Raw genomic sequence first — 17,447 nt, 5'->3', positions numbered from 1 at the left:
ACTTGTAATGTAGCGACATGCATTTTTGGGATAACCAGGAAGGCAGCCATTATTTCCTTTGTCACAATCTACCAACTGCTGCACACTGAATGAGTAGAGACAACCATGTATAACACAGTATCTTGATTCTACAGTTCCAACCTAGAATGAAAAATGCATTCCATTTAATAAAAGAGAGTTATTGTGCACATTTTGTGCATCAGTTTAAAGAAATGAAACAGCCGATAGCAAACCAACAGATGCAATATGACCCAGTGTGAATCTGATGTGAAATACAGCATTACAGCAAATTACTCCTATTTATAAAAATGCACATATAAGTGATGGAACCAATGTGTTCTTGTGGCACCTCTTCTTCTTCATTGACAAAGGTGAAACATTATCACGGAGAGAGCCAAAAGACAAAATAATGTTTTGTTTAGCTCACAAATAAGGAGTACAAATGTAAGTTATTCATTAGTCTGTCTACCTGCATGCCTGTGATGTAATTGCTAGGTGTTAGATGTGTAAATGTCTGTGAATACAATCTATATGATGTCTGCACATTGAGTCTGGAGACACGGAATTTCACTCAGTTTTTGCACTTGTGTGATTGCTGAATGACAATAATGTTTACTTTGACTTTTAACATTGAAGGAAAAGGCTGATTCTTAAATGCCTCAACATGTGAAAAATGTATTACAATATCTGTTGTATCTCATACAATATGTGTTCTCTTTATACGTGTGTGTGTCTTGTGTGGTGTGTGTGTGTGTGTGTGTGTGTGTGTGTGTGTGTGTGTGTGTGTGTGTGTGTGTGTGTGTGTGTGTGTGTGTGTGTGCATGCATGCATGTGTGCACGTGTGTGTGTGTGTGTGTGTGTGTGTGTGTGTGTGTGTGTGTGTGTGTGTGTGTGTGTGTGTGTGTGTGTGTGCGTGTGTGTGTGCACGTGTATTTCTAAATACAAAATCAAAATTAGGTTTTAGGCACCTTCCCAAAGTTACTGAGCACTCCTTCATCCTGTGTACACTAACCTTATATTAATAAAATGTCTGTCAAACCACATCGACATGTCTCTTTTTCCCTAATCTCTTCTTACTCAACTTTCATTCTTTCAAAGTGTTGCAGTCATATATTTTGTCTGTTCCTCCTTAATACAGTCTTTGGCAGTTTAGCACTATCCTGAACATAGCTTTCCTTGAGATGCATTTTTAAATTGGCAAATGGTTGGCATTAAAACACTTCCATTTGAATTATATTCTTTCAACACAATTTACTGTTCAGGACATTGTATAGCATAGTTCCTGCAGCATAATAGCATATTTATTCATAAATAATTATTCATAAACCCAAGGGTGGGTTTATATATTAATGGTTAAGACTGTCACCTCATAGACCCACAGTGTAGGGTTTGAATCCAACCATAGGTTACTGGCTATGCTTAAAATAATGCTTTAGGGCAAATGCTTTAAGTCATAAGACAATTCCAAATATAACATAAATTGAAGATTTGGGACTGTATGCATTCCAATTCCATTGTTGTGGTATAGTACTGTCTCTTTGTATATGGAAAATAGTCTCTTTGTAGTGATGAATCAGTGACAGACCACTAATATTAATTATACATATTTTTAGAAAACCTTATTTAGTTTAATGGTAGAAATTGTGTATATTCATCAGAAATGCATAGCTTTAGAGAAGCCAACCCTGACAAAATGCCAAATATAAAGAAATAACATTGTTTGAGAATGTTGATCTGAACTATAAATTGTAATGTTCCTGGTCCACTTCAATAACACACATCACACCAAATGACATTTGACTACCTTTATCAGACTCCCATAACATAGCCTTGATCACCAACTTTATTCATTACAACTCTACATGATATAATTGATTCTAACTACAGCATAGCATCCTTGTAATGTTAATCATGGCAGAGTACCTATTCACCCTGCCCCAGTAAGCAGTGTCCATACCTCTACTCACTTTACTTATGAAGCAGCGCCCCATCTCACTTCATACACCATTCATTGTAATGTTAATCAGGGCAGCGTACCTACTCACCCTGCCCAACAAGCAGGGTCCATACCTCTGCTAGCTTACTTTACTTATGAAGCAGCATCCCAACTCACTTCATACACCATCCATATAATTACCTTCCACCAAATAAGCACCATACTTACCTCAGCTTGCTTATCTATTCAGCAAGCTTCCTCCAACTACTCATTTCCTTACCCAGATCCTTGAAATAAACATCCAGACATCAGAGGGGGAACAGAAGAGGGCAAGCCTATCCCTCCTCTCCACCTACCCCCACTGATAAATAGCCCTACTCCCCACCAAAGAAAAAAAAAGGGGGGGAAGGGTGGGTGGATAGCAAGTTCACACCAAAATGTGATTGCTTAACCCAATTACACTAGACTAAAACCCTTAAGCCCCTCCTCATCATTATCTCATTTCCTCCTAACCATCCCTGCCTCCACTTAACCCTTTCACCTCCCTAACCCACTTAACTCCCACCAATATTTACCTACCCCCCCCCCCCACAAAGATGTCCCGGGGGAACTTAGTTTGTTGCCAAACTTCATTTGTCCCGGTCCCCTTCAATAACACACATCACACCAAATGGCATTTGACGACCTTTATTAAATTTCAGTAACATAGCTTTAATCACCAACTTTATTAATTACAACTATTCATGATATAATTGATTCTAACTACAGCATAACATCCTTGTAATGTTAATCAGGGCAACGTACCTACTCACCCTGCTCCAGTAAGCAGCGTCCATACCTCTACTCACTTTACTTATGAAGCAGCATCCCATCTCACTTCATACACCATTCATTGTAATGTTAATCAGGGCAGCATACCTACTCACCCTGCCCAACAAGCAGGGTCCATACCTCTGTTCGCTTACTTTACTTATGAAGCAGTGTCCCAACTCACTTCATACACCATCCATTGAATTACCTTCAGCAAATAAGCACCATCCTTACCTCAGCTTGCTTATCTATTCAGCAAGCTTCCTCCAACTACTCATTTCCTTACCCAGATCCTTGAAATGAACATCCAGACATCAGAGGGGGAACAGAAGAGGGCAAGCCTATCCCTCTTCTCCGCCAACCAGCCCGACCAGGCTGTTCCCCCTCCCTTCTACCCAAACTTGTTCATTTCACCTCCCATAAATTGAAAGGTCAAGCCAAACATCATTTGGTGTACCTATCATCTGTAAAGCACCTTAGAATCCTGTAATAAACCCCTTTGTCATGCCATCACTGAAACACACCCTAATGAAACAAAATAAAGTAGGATTACCGTGACCCCATTGTAACACCGGAACATCCACACCAAGAGAACACATATCCTTTTAGCCCACTGCCTTCAAAGCTGAAATCATGGCTCAACCTGTATGTGCTGACAGCCTATAACCACAACAAAACCACAAACTATAACCCCTTGAACTCAAGATGGCACCCGGTCAAACAACTAGTAGCAAGTCTCACACCCAAGACCCTGTTAATCGTAACATATCACATTAGCCCACCCACTACCCAGTTCTAAATGTGCAACAACTCCATTACCGTAGGGAACAATCTAACTCCAACTTTAATGTCGTACCTTAGCTGGCAGAAAACCAGCACAGCACCCCTTGACCTAGTTCCCGAAAACCCACCTATGCTCAGCAACAAAATACTCTACATACCCAGCCATAAACACCCCCAATTCACTCATTATCAAACCATTTTTAACCCTTGTTTGGCTCTGGCCTTTCCCCTGGAGAGCTCTTTCCATATATTACCTATACCACTAGTAGACAATTAAGACCTGTCCTACCGCAGCCTTATCCTGCAACCAAGCTTCCTTTAAACCTAACTCCCCTGTAACAATGCACCCAGTTTTAAAACTACCCCACTAACCACCTTCCTACCATCCTTCTTAAAACTCTACTCACAAAATTGACCCAAACACCAAGTGAAATGATCCTTGTGATATTCTGTAAAACCTTAACCTGTTATGTAACATTAACACTACCTACGCAAGGGTCAAATTTGTCACCCCAAAGACACCACCCATTAGGAACAAACTCCAGCATCCTATCAAACACCTCATTGGCCCTTACCCCAAATACAGTTCAATAACTGAATGAGTAAAACAAGCACCCCAAGGTTCTAAAAAAAAAAGGGTTGAACTTCGCTGGTTTGCAAGAGCCATAGGGCTTTAGCCTAATAAGTCCTGCGCACCTACGAATGTCATGACTTTACTCATCCCATGGGATCCCCCCACTCCCCATAAGCCATCTCCAACTGTTTTCCCCTTGACCCCCAACCTACCTCTTCCTTACTTGCCCCCTATACCAATACAATAATCAGCTCACACTAATTGAACACAGAGCCCTAATATGCCTTAATAAGGTGATTACTCAGACCCACTTTGTATCCCATTCCAGTAGCAAAACATTCATCCTATCAAAAACATTACCTTTCAGATCCCCTTTTCAAGCCGTCGCATGATGCCTTCTGCCCTTCAGCAATTTCAGTCAGTAACTGTTGCCACCTTGTGCTCCCCATGTGTAACCTTTTCTCTCGCCACTGCTTCCATCATCTGTGAATTCCCTGTGTAACACCACAACCGGTACTCGGCACACCACCATCCACAAAGAAAAGGAGAAAAGTAAATCCTCTGATATATAAAGAGAAGGCCCTACCTTATACCCACCTACTCCAAAATAAAGCAGCAGTGTTCCAAAAACCTCCTTCTGTAAGAAAGAAAAGACATGTAAATCTAAAATAGATAACACCTTCCAAGACATCTTCCAAGCTTTAACTATTGTCCTATACAATTTTGCAACTACGTGTTCCTATAGCAAATGCTGCAGCCCCCAAAACTCCCCCCAACACTGCGATGCCCAAAAGTAGCTTTGCCTCAGGGAAATTTACTGTCATAAAATGCCAATACAATTAAACCGATTTACTCTGGTGAATTATTTTTTCCCAGTAGCAACTACATTAGCCAGAAGGATCTCTGAACTGCAAATTTTGTTGTACAGTGAGTTTTGTATTCCAGGATGCATTTGTTTGTTCATTGATCTGCATCACCTCATTTGCTTACCTGCTATTGACAGATACCTTTATCTTGCAAAGTGAAAGTTCATGCAGAACCTCGAAGTGCAAGAGTTACCTGTGTCTCAGGCCTAGAAATTGTTTATTGCTGCATGTTGTATCATGAAGAAATTAGAGCCCTCACTGCATTCATTACACATGAGGACTATTTTACTTAAAATGGGTACCTTATACTCTTGCCTTAGTACGCAACTGTGTTTAAAAATAATGCCCTTCATTCCGAAGAATCAACCTAGTATCTGGTCTTACTTTGACTCACTGCTCACAAAGCCTAATTGGATCTTAAAGTTGTTCTGCATCATATCCATGTTGCTGGGATGAAGTTAAACATAAACCATGTGCCTTGTGTCATTTTGGAAAAAACATTTCTATCTTTCTTGGGATATGTGATTGGCTCAGAAGTTCTAATACAATGTAGAAGATTTTGGGATGGTTACTGCACAGTTGTCTACATCAAATGATTTATAAACATTACATTATTTCCTTGGTGTTACCTCACAAAATGCCAAGTTTATTCTGAAGTATGATTCAGCTGGGTTCTAAGGGCACTTATAACATTGTCTCAGGGAACTTCTAACTTTACTTGATCTGCTACTGTTGAACACAATTTTTATATGGAAATCATTAATTTCCAATAGCAGTGCATTACCCTTTTTAATCCTTCATTACCTGCCATAGTTACAACCGCTGGTTCTGATTATGAGTTTGGTGCCATTCATAAATAATACCATGGAAATAAAATGTCAAAACTCTTGGAATTTGCATCCAAAATGCCTACTGAGGCAGAAGGAAAGTACACTTTGAAGAGAAACAAAGCTCTTGCTTGTGACTAGGCAACAGGGAAGTGACAAATATACCAATGGAGATATGTTTATGTTGAGGACAGATCATAGCTTGGTAAGTACGCTTCTTTAACCAAACACTGGGGAAGAGTGGGAATGTGGATCATCAAATGTTGGGGTATATAACCTACACTGCCTTCTTCTACACCCAAAAGCACAGCCGTTCCAAAATCATAGTAACTTCAGCAGAGACATACCACACAACAAAACCTGACATAAAGTCACATTCTTTTTCTCTTGTTTTGTCTTTTACTCTCTCTCTTCCTGAAGGTGCTGTACTCCTATCCAAATTCAGTGCTCTCAATAACTTAAAAGCAGTTTTCCTATATTTCTAATTTAGTTATAAAGGCAGAGATCACATGTTCCTAAATTCTCCTAACGTGCTGAATTTGGAGTATTTAGAATATGCATTTATAACCACCTTATCTAAACTGTACGCTACCACTTTTGCAAAGAAACTCTCAGGGTGGCTAAAATGTTTAGATCTCCCAGCGACAGAGGCAGTGGACTGCCAGAAGGAAAACCGGCATGCATGCATATTGGGCACCCACCAACAACACATCTCCAAGCCTGTGAAAAGCCTACTGGGCTGATGCGAAAACACACCAACTCCCCAAATGCTACAGAGAAAGCACAAGTATAAAAATGGTAACCACCTCCTGTTCAAAAGTGCCCAACACCTTGAGCTAAATGCAATACTACCAAAATACACAGATTTTACGAGATCCAACAATAAAGCAACTCATCCACAACTCACCACCAGTGAGGATCAAAAGCTACAAGTAATGTCAATTGCAATGGCCCACACCTTTCACCACCAGCGGCCATCAAACACGAAAGGTGTTTGCAACTTGTGACAACCACTAACGGAGTGCACAAGCACATGCGAGGTAAGGAACCATCCCCCACGGGAGCCCCGCGGTCCGCAGAAACATCCGAACAGCTACAGGAGGGAAAAAAAACACACACAGCGGCCCAGGCCAAACCAAATGCACCTCAGCCACCAAAGCTGCCAACAGTGACACCACCACCATGACACATCTACAGTGTGAGAGAGGAAAGCCAAACAAACATAAATGATTATGTCAACGCGGGAGCTCCACTGAACTGATGCCACCATGGAACCTCTGCCCAAACAGCACTACACCAAGGCAAGCAACACCTGCACCAGCCCTCAACACAAACTGGAGCCAACATTCCCCACGGTCGAACATGACCAGCTTGACTCCTGCACAACCCCGGCAAACAACCTACCACTCTACACTTCAGAGGCATCCACCCCAACCGGCATACCCCTCAAGGCAAGTGCAACTCGCAGAGGGAACAAATGTATTCACCGACCTACCTCGCTTGAACCACACTCCTGACTTGCTGAAAGCAAATCTGTGCTGCCCAGGCTGGCAAACCCCATGACTTGCAACAGAATCCTATCACAGCCACACACGCAGATCAACAATGCCCCACTGCCTGCGAAAACTCACAGGGAACTACAAAACAAAGCAACCATGAAACAAAGTGACTACAAACAAAGCCACTGAATCAACCAAAGGAAAAGAAACAACAACCAGAGTGAAGTCCGGACACAAACCCGAATGCCGCAGAACCACCCCCCAACATTTTTTTTTCTTTTTTTCTCCCAAAAAGCACAAGTTTTCCCAACCACAGAGCCTGCTAACCACAAAACCACCCACCAATAATATACCTAAAAGGTCACTCACCATGTCCCCACTTGCCCCCAAGGCCTACCTGCACCAACATACACCGAGGTCGTCTAGGACGTGGAACCTGCCTTAGCAAGTTCACGCCAAAATGTCATTGCTTCACCCAACTACACTAGACTAAACCTCTTAAGCCCCTCCCCATCATTATCTCATTTCCTCCTAACAATCCCTGCCTCAACATAACCCTTTCACCTCCCCAACCCACTTAGCTCCCCCCAATATTAACCTAACCCCCCCCCCCACGAAGATGTCCCAGGACAACATGGTTTCTTGCCAAACTTCCTATATCAAACAAGGATTAGATATTGTATAATGTAGTAAAAATACATGGGACTGTGCCAGATCCTTGTTTCACTTTTTCCCCTACATTTAAACAATATAATAAATATAAATAAAGAAAACAAACTCACTGTTTTTCTGCACAAATGAAATCTCCTTCCTCCACTCAAAACTCTTCAGAATCTCAATAGGAGTAGTCAGTGTACTATCCCAGCTGGAAAACAGCCTTCCTTTAATAATATATCCCTCAAAATGAAAACTCAGCAATAAAATATGAATATTCATCGTACATTCAGCAAAAGGACACCAATGCAAAATAAGACAAGAAACAAAACAGTTTCTTTCAACCAAAGGGCATACCTTTTTTTTGCATCACAACTGTTCAAACTGGGTACCGGCGTGTAGCTTGCAAGACATTTCCCTGTGAGCTACATCACTGAAACCAATTGGCTGCAGCAGCAATTTTATGCAGAGCAATACGGCTGAATAGCATAGCTGCTGTAGCTGTACACTATGCACAGTAATTGTACAACTGGTGGCGATCCTTACAGACAGCTGCCCGGACGTATTCTAGCAGGGACGGCCGTACTAGATGTGTACCACATTCCGTATTCTCATGTAAGGAATGCATTTATTCTATTATTTATTTATTTTATTGTCAGACTGACAATAAAATAAATAAATACTAGAATAAATGCATTCCTTACATGAGAATACAGAATGTGGTATACATCTAGTACAGCTGTCCCTGCTAGAATATGGCTGGGCAGCTGTCTGTAAGGATCGCCACCAGTTGTACAATTACTGTGCATAGTGTACAGCTGCAGCAGCTATGCTATTCAGCCATATTGCTCTACGTCAAATTGCTGCTGCAGCCAATTGGTTTCAGCGATGTAGCTCGCAAGGAAATGTCTTGCGAGCTACACGCCGGAACTCGTTCAAACTACTGAAAAAACAAACTTTCCACTACCATCATGCTAAAACAAAACTCTCCAACCCACAGCCTTAGAAGTATTGAGCATTTTGTATCCTCACTCCATGTCCCTCAAACTAAATTCACCTCCTGAAAATGATAAAATACCAGAGCAATATCTCAAATCATAATCTAATAAAGCCATTAATTCCCACTTACTGACACCTTCCCTATTCCATCTGGTTTAACCCCTCCATACTTAAAACTCTTGTCATATCAGTTCACTACTGAAGTAATTCAAACTCTAGGTTTGTATTATAAGCAGTCTCAGTTATCTATATAACCCACAGTTAAAAGGTATATTCATTTACATACTACCATATCTAACAATACAATGCATGTTTTATAGACCTGCTCAACATTTCTATGACTCTACAGAAATTGCATACATGTATACTTCTCTGTTCCTGGATATAATTCTTAATTTTCAATAATTGTATCATATATTTTTTTTTACTTCTTGTATCCCTCTAATTGTCAAACTACCTTTGACAATCAGATCTATCACACAGCCCCACCTATTTAAAATCACCCTAAAAGTCTACTTTACTAATACCTGGACTTGCTCCTGTACACAACCACCGTGAACCTAATCACCTGACCCCCACTGTATACAGCCCCTTATCAATTCATTCTTAATTATAGCCACAGAACTCTAACTCCTTATACCTTTTTTCACTATCACCTGGTATATCAACTTCCCCTCTGCTTTTGATTACTGATATACATGCTGTTGCCTGTAAGAACTAGGTAGGACTTGATATACAGCACTTTCTGTACTCTTGTCTTAAACTCTGAGTTAATTGTCATTACTTCCCCTCTAAATGGGGAATTCTTTATGTATTGGAGACATATCAATGACTTTAACATATTGTTTTATTGCCTTTTTTGTAAATAACACCTTTTAAACTCTCATGCTACAAGTGGTAATCCAAGCATTATAATGCATGTTTATATTACCTCATGTACACTGTACTGTTTGTAAACACGTTTATGGTGTATGTAATATTTTGTGGAGATTTTCTCCCCTGGCTTCTGGATGGGAGAAAGGAAATTCACTCCGAGGATCATGTCAGTCCCCCTGCTAGATAGGGGTCCAGGGAAGTAAATAGTGTGGGAAGAAATAGCCATGGAATTGTTATGGGTAGGCTTGTATAAGTCCTAGGGCCGATAGCCTGGTACCAACCTATGAACCTATGAAAAAGGGCACAAACTCAGTCAGACATTCCTGGTCAACAAATGCCAATTAAATATATAAATAAATACTGAATTGAGATTGAATCTAGTCATTTGTGGTCTGTGCTCTACCATGGTTAAAAAGTCTAAATAAATGAATAAAATGTAATAAAAAAAGCAAAAAAGCACAGATGAAAGTAAAATACCATTTTTTTTCAATATGAACTCTTCCATGCCTAGCATGGTGGAGCATGCCCCCACACACCTACTAAGTTGTCATCCTCACTCCAAGGTCCACAGCCTCAAAGGTGAATTGAATCATAGAAAACAGAAATCATTAGTACAGGCACCCTCCTCATTCACACACTTGCAGACATTCATTTACACGTATATATAAATACACATACAACTACAGGCACCCCAACCCCCAACCCCCCCAACTCACAGGCATTCACTCACCATCAACTTCCCACTCCACACTCATGCAAACACATAGATAGGCTCACCCATTCACCCTCAGCACACAAATACACACAGTGAGAATACAAAGTTAGTCTGGTAGACTGACTTGAAATTCATTCTGTACACTGCATTTTTACAGTAGTCTACACAGGCTACTTTAATTAACTTTGCATTTACGTCTAACTTGCCCAGCAATATTTTTACATCAATAATTTATGTTCTTGACTGTGTGGCAGTTAGTACAGAGGATTAAGACCAAGAGTTGATTCATGTAGTGTAGGGTTTCATTCCTGCAGACTTCATTGTCATACTTTTTTTAGCACTGACAAATTTATTTAACTAGACACTTCTTTGGGACAGTTGGGCTGGGGTTGCAGTAATCTCCTCGACCATATATTCAGTGACAATATATGAACCTAGAGCTTTGCAAAAACAGACTTAAACTTTTTTTTCAAATATATTTTTATTGCATTTTTTCTTCTTATTTTAATACAAGAAAAGAATATCACAAAAAATATAAGAACAGGTACTAGAAATATCAAGTTGCAGAAATCATAATAAAGTATATATAACATGAACCATTACTGTTAAATTAACAATAAGCAAAATTAACTAACAATCAAGCTGTTCATATTGAGCTATAATACAGAAAACTACACAGAGATAATATGCAACATATTGAAATTTGACATTAAAACACTTGCATCAAGACATTCTAGCCTAACTTATGTTATATCTTGTACTAACTATATACACTATATACATTGATGTCACCTTGAATGTTCATCTTATATGTATTACCATGACCTGCCCATTGTTGTTGTGGCTAAACATTTTACAATACTAAATGGGCTGGATTTACGAAGGCTTGCACGGAGTCTTAGAGTGGAGTAATCCAGCGATCCAGGAACAGCCTGAAGGGGCATGCAAGAGAGCTCTTAAAATGACTCTTACACGGACAGGGCCGGGTCATGCAAATTACCTCAAACTGCATCCGAAAGGCATGCAAATCAGGTAGATTTGCGATTCAGGAAACCCAAACCTGTCTAAGTAAGAGCAGTGTTATTTGCAGAAATGTACTCAGTTGACAACTGAGTACCTTTCTGCAAATAGCAAAACGGAGCCGTGACAGCTCCAAATAAAGGTTGCATCCAGTAGAGGAAGCATGCCAATGGCCAAATATACGGCCATTGGTAATGTTTCCCGATGCAATATGAAAATAAAAAAAATTATATTTTTTCTCCGATTTCCGATGTTTAAGCATAGAGCAGCGCTGCACAAATGGTTGAGCTCTAAAAAACAGAAAAATAAACATTTTAACCCACAAATGTGGAATTTATTTAAGTTGTTAATTTACAATGCAAGGGAATGGCAGGCTGAAGACAACATGGCCACCAAGTAGAGGTTGCTAAGGGGGGAAGCACAGTCTAAGAGATGTAACCAAGCATTAGTAGGCAATCCTAAGCAAAGGAGGGTTAGGATAGTGAATCACAGGTTTACATAGCAAATGAGCACAGTCAGTGGAGTGTAGGAGTAGGATAAGGGGAGTAACAGAGTAGAAGATAGGTGACATCATGAGGGGGGTATGTATGAAAGAAGGGAAGCTCATTGGAGCAGAGTGGAATGTGTCAGCTGTCATTTACACATCATTGAAAGAGGTGTGTCAACAGGTAGGCTAGGTAAATGCAAGAAATGGAAGGTGCATGCCATGAGTAACACCAAATTTTCTTGCTGAGCGTGTATGCGTGCGTGTGCGTGCCTGTAAACCCGAGTAAGACAGTGTGTGTGCTTGTAAGCGTGAGTGTGCACGTGTAAGCCAGAGTAAGCATGTATAAGTCAGTTTAAAGTGTTGTAAGCATGTCTGCACTGGTGTGCAAGCGGTTTAACCAGAATAAGCAAGTTTTAGTCCGTGTAAGCATGTACGCTTGCATGTGAGCTGCTGTGAGCGTGTTAACCCGAATAAGCAAGTTTTAGTCCATGTAAGCATGTGTGCGTGCATGTGAGCTGCTGTGAGCGTGTTTGTGCTTGTGTGCGTGGCGCTGCCCCCCCCCCCGCGAGGAAATAGAAAGGAAATAGGAAGCAGAAATAATAGTAGGAAGCTACCAGGGAGTACTAGCAGAGCTAGCAGGTGAAAACAATCAGAATCAGGCTATTACACAGACAGTACACTAGCCCAGCGCAGCCTAGCACTTAAAACTCTGCAAACAACAGTTCATTATGTTTCTCACAAGAGACACTGCAGTAAGCTAATAGAAGTGAAAACTGAAAAAGCTTTACTGAGACAAAGAAATGTTAAGGGCTGCCATTGCTGTTATAAGGCGACATATGCAACTTGCTGAGGGAGGTGACAATGGAAATGCTGCTTGACAACCCACAGTGAGGAGACGGAGAAGAGTGTACAGGCCCAGGGTAACCTACCAGGGGCTACATGAGCTGGAGATAGTGGAGCGCTATAGAGTGGACAGAGACCTCCTGCAGCAAATTGTTGAGCTGTGCAGGCCACACCTCACACACAGAACCAACAGAGAGGAACCCATCCCAGTGGAAACCAAGGTATGTGTTGGCCTAAGAATATTAGCAACAGGTACCTTCCAGAGACCAACTGGTGGTATGATGGGGATATCACAGGCATCAGCATCCAGGGTACTGCACCAGTTCCTGGATGCCATGTCAGCAAATGTCGGTGATCATGTATATTTCCCCATTTCCCATGAGGTATTGGCCAGCAATATGTGTCTCTTCCAGAAAATAGCGGAATACCCTGAGGTAGTGGGTGTAATAGACTGCATGCACATACGCATCAAAGTACCAGCTGGTGAGTGGGATAGGGTTTACTTCAACCGCAAGGGCTTCCCCTCCATCAACTGCCAGGTCATGTGTGATGCCCAGGGCATAATACTGAATGTGTGTGCTGGCTGTCCTGGAAGCTACCATGATTCCCATATCTGGCATCTGACGGAGCTGTACCAGACATTTGCCAATGGGGATATCCCACATGGTCACCTAGTGGGGGATGCTGGCTATGCACTGGAGCCGTGGCTAATGACACCCATCAGAAACATGCACACACCTGAACAGGAATGCCATAATGAAGCACATGCACAAACACGAAATGTAATCGAGCATGTGTTTGGGCTGCTCAAGTCATGGTTCCGGTGCCTGGACACATCTGGTGGAGCCTTGCAGTACTCACCAACTACATGTACCCAAATTGTCATGGTATGTGCTATGCTACATAATATGATCCTGTGAAAACAGCTGCAGCAGGACCAGCATAGGCCTGGGCCAAACAGCCCCCACCATTGCCAAGGTCATCACAGACAGAGTGTGACTCAGAGGAGGAACAAACTGAGCCTGCCCCAGTAGGCAGAAGGAGGCGTGCTCAGTATGCTTTGGCCTTGGCACAGAGGTAATGCATAGCACATACACTGGCTCAGTAGGAACACTGAAAATGATACCTCTCTCTGACTTGCACATATAGTAAAAGGGATGCCTCAGTTGACACTACCTGCTATCAAACATGTACAGGGAGTGTAGTATGTGCATCCAACATAGGCAGCCCTGCAGCACCACCTGCGGCATGAATGCTATGTGTTAAGCAATGTAAGGCAGTGCTAAACAGCATTTACCACCATGTAGTATATGCAAACAGAATCATACACACCAACTAGTACAACTGTGGTGAATGTTGAGTAATATTGGACAATGTCCAGCAAAGCTGGTGAATATACAGCAATGTCGGACAAGCTTGGTCTAAGTAGGGCATAGCTGAACAAAAGCCAACATGCTTATATGTGCTTAACTGGCCCTTAAGCAGTCTGGTCTGCTCAGTTTGAAAATATAAAGCAGTGATGGGCCTTGAACCCAGGATACTGTGCACTTTAGGTAAAGCACTGAACCACTAAACCATGACAGCATTGTAGTGGTCAGCCAGTATGAAGGAATGTTGATAGGTCTATGCAAAGTATCTCATGGAAACCCTGCAGGCACAGCATAATCACTGTAGAGTTATGACATAAAGGTGAGTCCTGCAGTAAGAACAGAACTTGACTTCCAACACACACAGTATAAATGTTAATACTGGTCATGTTCACACACATCCACAAATGTAGTGGACTTCAGATTGCAACATACTGAAAGGTCACACTGGGCATGCTCACACACTTGAAAAAATGAGACATATGTCAGGCAACAAAACATGGAAAGCCTGAACTGGGCATGCTCTCACACTTAGGCCATGTCTGAGTACAGCAGTGGGCCACATATCTGGCAGTTACATGTGTTAACCCAGGAACCTCTCACTATCCAGCAATCTGCCCTGTGCACACAGTTACATGACAAAAGACATATATATAATATAGTGGAACCCAGTCATGATCAAACATGTTCTGCAGATATGTAAGTTGTTCATAGAAACTGGGAAAGCAAAGATGATAAAGACCTGCAAACAGTATCAGCAATAAATATTGTGCATCCTGAACATAAGCATAGGTTCAGAGGTCGCTACTAGGCTATCTGCCCTAGGGTATGTACAAGCCTAGCCAGAGTGTGTTTGGCTTTTGCAACCCTGTCAGATTACAACATTGTGCCAGTGAATAGTAGGTCACACAAGATAGCCCATGTACATTTAGGCTACTGTGCCTCTGTCTAGCAGGGACACAGAAGATATCACAGAGGTAAACATACGATCACACATACAGCCGTCAAGATGTCCCCTGTAGGTGGTCAGTGGGTGGCTCTGCCTATATGTAACTGTGATCACAATCCAGAGTGAGTGGAGGACCTGGGATAAGAATCTGTCCCTCCAGCATGTCCTATTAACATCTGTGCTGAGGTATATATCCCTGGAGTGTGTAGCTTTAAGGGAGTTGGATATCCTGAGGTGGAGCATGTCCAGTAATTCTGGGTTGGGTATTACTGTAAACAACAGGCATACATCATAACCGAGAAGGTGGTAAGCGACTGAGTAGAGCTGGAGTTACTGCATCTGAACTGTGCAGATCATCCATGTGAGTCCCTACATCTGCTTGGTGAGTACCTTCTGTGGCCAGTACAGTTGCTGCAGGTGTTGGGTAAGGTACACCCCAAAGGTGGCATTGTAACCAAGCATGGTTGTGATGCGTTTAGGGGCACAATGACCTCACTCAATCTAGAAGTGAAACCATATGGGATAAGGTTATATAGAAGGTCTGTCCAACCACCTTGCAAACGTGAATGTCAAAGGTGACAGTACAATCAAGTCATGTCTCCAATCACCCAACAACTCCTACAGTATGTAATGGAGTACTACCCATGTATAAATGTGTGGGCATGCTGTTATCCCCAAAGGGGATGACTATACAACTAATGGCATTTAGCTGTAGGCCATGGCTCAGGCACCAGTCATCCATCTCTGTGAGACCCTGTTGGAGTATTCATGTGGCAGCTGGAGAGTTGATCATGGCACCCAGTTTGCAGACAAGTGCGAACAAGGTCAGCCATACTCCCCCTGTGGGAGCCTGTACCTCAGATAAATATACACTGAACAAGAGATGTCCCAGGAGTGAGCCATGTGGGATGCCACGTGTAACTGGTGTATAGTCAGACATGGTACCTGCAATCCTGACCATGTGTGTGCTATCCCTGATCCAGGTAACAATCCATAATGTGAGATATGTGTCCATATTAATGCTGGTGAGCCTATGTATAATGGCCCAGTGGGTAATTGTGTGGAAGGTTTTTGCAAGGTTCAGGTAGGCTGCGTGTACAACTGTCCCTATGTCGATGGACCTTTTAACTGTCTAAAGAATACAAACATGTTCAAGAGGCAAGATCTGCCCACAACAATGCTGAAATGTGTAGGACACAGTGTCTGCAGGTTCCCGATGTCCATGTGTAAGAGTCCCATGACAATATGCTCCATAGCTTTGCAGAACAGGCTAGTTAGGCTTATAGGGCAATATTGTGTGTGGTCTGTTGTGGCACCAACTCTGTGGAGTGGGACCACTGTCACCATATGCCATTCCATGGGTACATATCCTGTAGTAACTCTGATATTGCACAGTCATGTAATGTGACTGTTACGTCTGTCATGAAGCTTGTGTAAGATGCAGGCCGGGACACCATCTGGTCCCATTGATGCCGTAATGTATGCTTTGGGGAGGGCAGCACTCACCTGTTACTGTGTGATGTCAGGGAGGTTACACTCTGTTGGGATGGATAGTTTCTCCCTAGGGGGGATGGGGGGGAACATCTGCACCAAACCTGTTTGCCAGGATGTTGGCTATGCCAGTGGGTTCAGGGTAAGTTTAGTCAGTATGCAGTAACTCACAGCATATCAGTGAGTGTCCACCCAGGTTCCCAACATAACTGAAGAAGGCCTTGTGATAGCCCTACGTGTCTGGTGCATTTGTCCGTGAGAAGCAACCCTTACATAGTTACATGACTGATTGTAGCTGTCTGCTAGTGCAGATCACAGATGCTTTCCCCATCTGTGATTGTGCTCTATCATGTAGTAGGTTCCTCCTGAAGTTGTACAGCTTATTTATGGCTGGGGTCTGCCAGACAGGTCCCCTGCTATTGGAGGAGTGAGTTCTGTTGTTATTTGGGTTAGCACAATCCATGCAGTCAACTAGGTGTCCATAGAATGTGTATGTAAAGGATTCAGCAGTCGGAGCCATATTTGCCACTGTCTCAGAGTCTCTGAAGGATACCACCTTGCTTTGGTGAAGTGAGCCGTTGGCTCGTGGGAAGTTCACCAAGATTACCCAGGATGGGTGTGTGACATGTATATGTATGTCCAGTGTGATATATGTATGTTCTGACCTTACCAATGGGGGGTATATCGTTGGTGTGGAACATAGAGTCCCCATGTTGGTGATCAGGTCCAATATGTATTCCCCCTTGTGGCT

At 42.2% G+C, this 17,447-nt stretch overlaps 1 protein-coding gene across 1 annotated transcript in view; it reads right to left on the bottom strand.

Moving 5' to 3' along the window:
- The window catches only part of LOC122810805 (cathepsin L-like proteinase), a 535,051-nt gene that overhangs the window by 241,571 nt on the left and 276,033 nt on the right, over positions 1–17,447 (bottom strand). Inside the window, exon 4 of the mRNA XM_044082369.1 lies at positions 1–141. This exon is cut by the window's left edge and continues 42 nt beyond it. Within this exon, the coding sequence (XP_043938304.1) occupies positions 1–141 (141 nt within the window). The remainder of the gene's footprint in view (positions 142–17,447) is intronic.

The sequence above is a fragment of the Protopterus annectens genome, chromosome 1.part1 (assembly GCF_019279795.1).
Source record: "Protopterus annectens isolate FY-2018-M chromosome 1.part1, PAN1.0, whole genome shotgun sequence".
In the NCBI taxonomy this organism is placed as follows: Eukaryota; Metazoa; Chordata; order Ceratodontiformes; family Protopteridae; genus Protopterus; species Protopterus annectens.
Note: the sequence above shows the minus strand (reverse complement) of the source record. Positions and strands in the feature narration are given on the sequence as shown.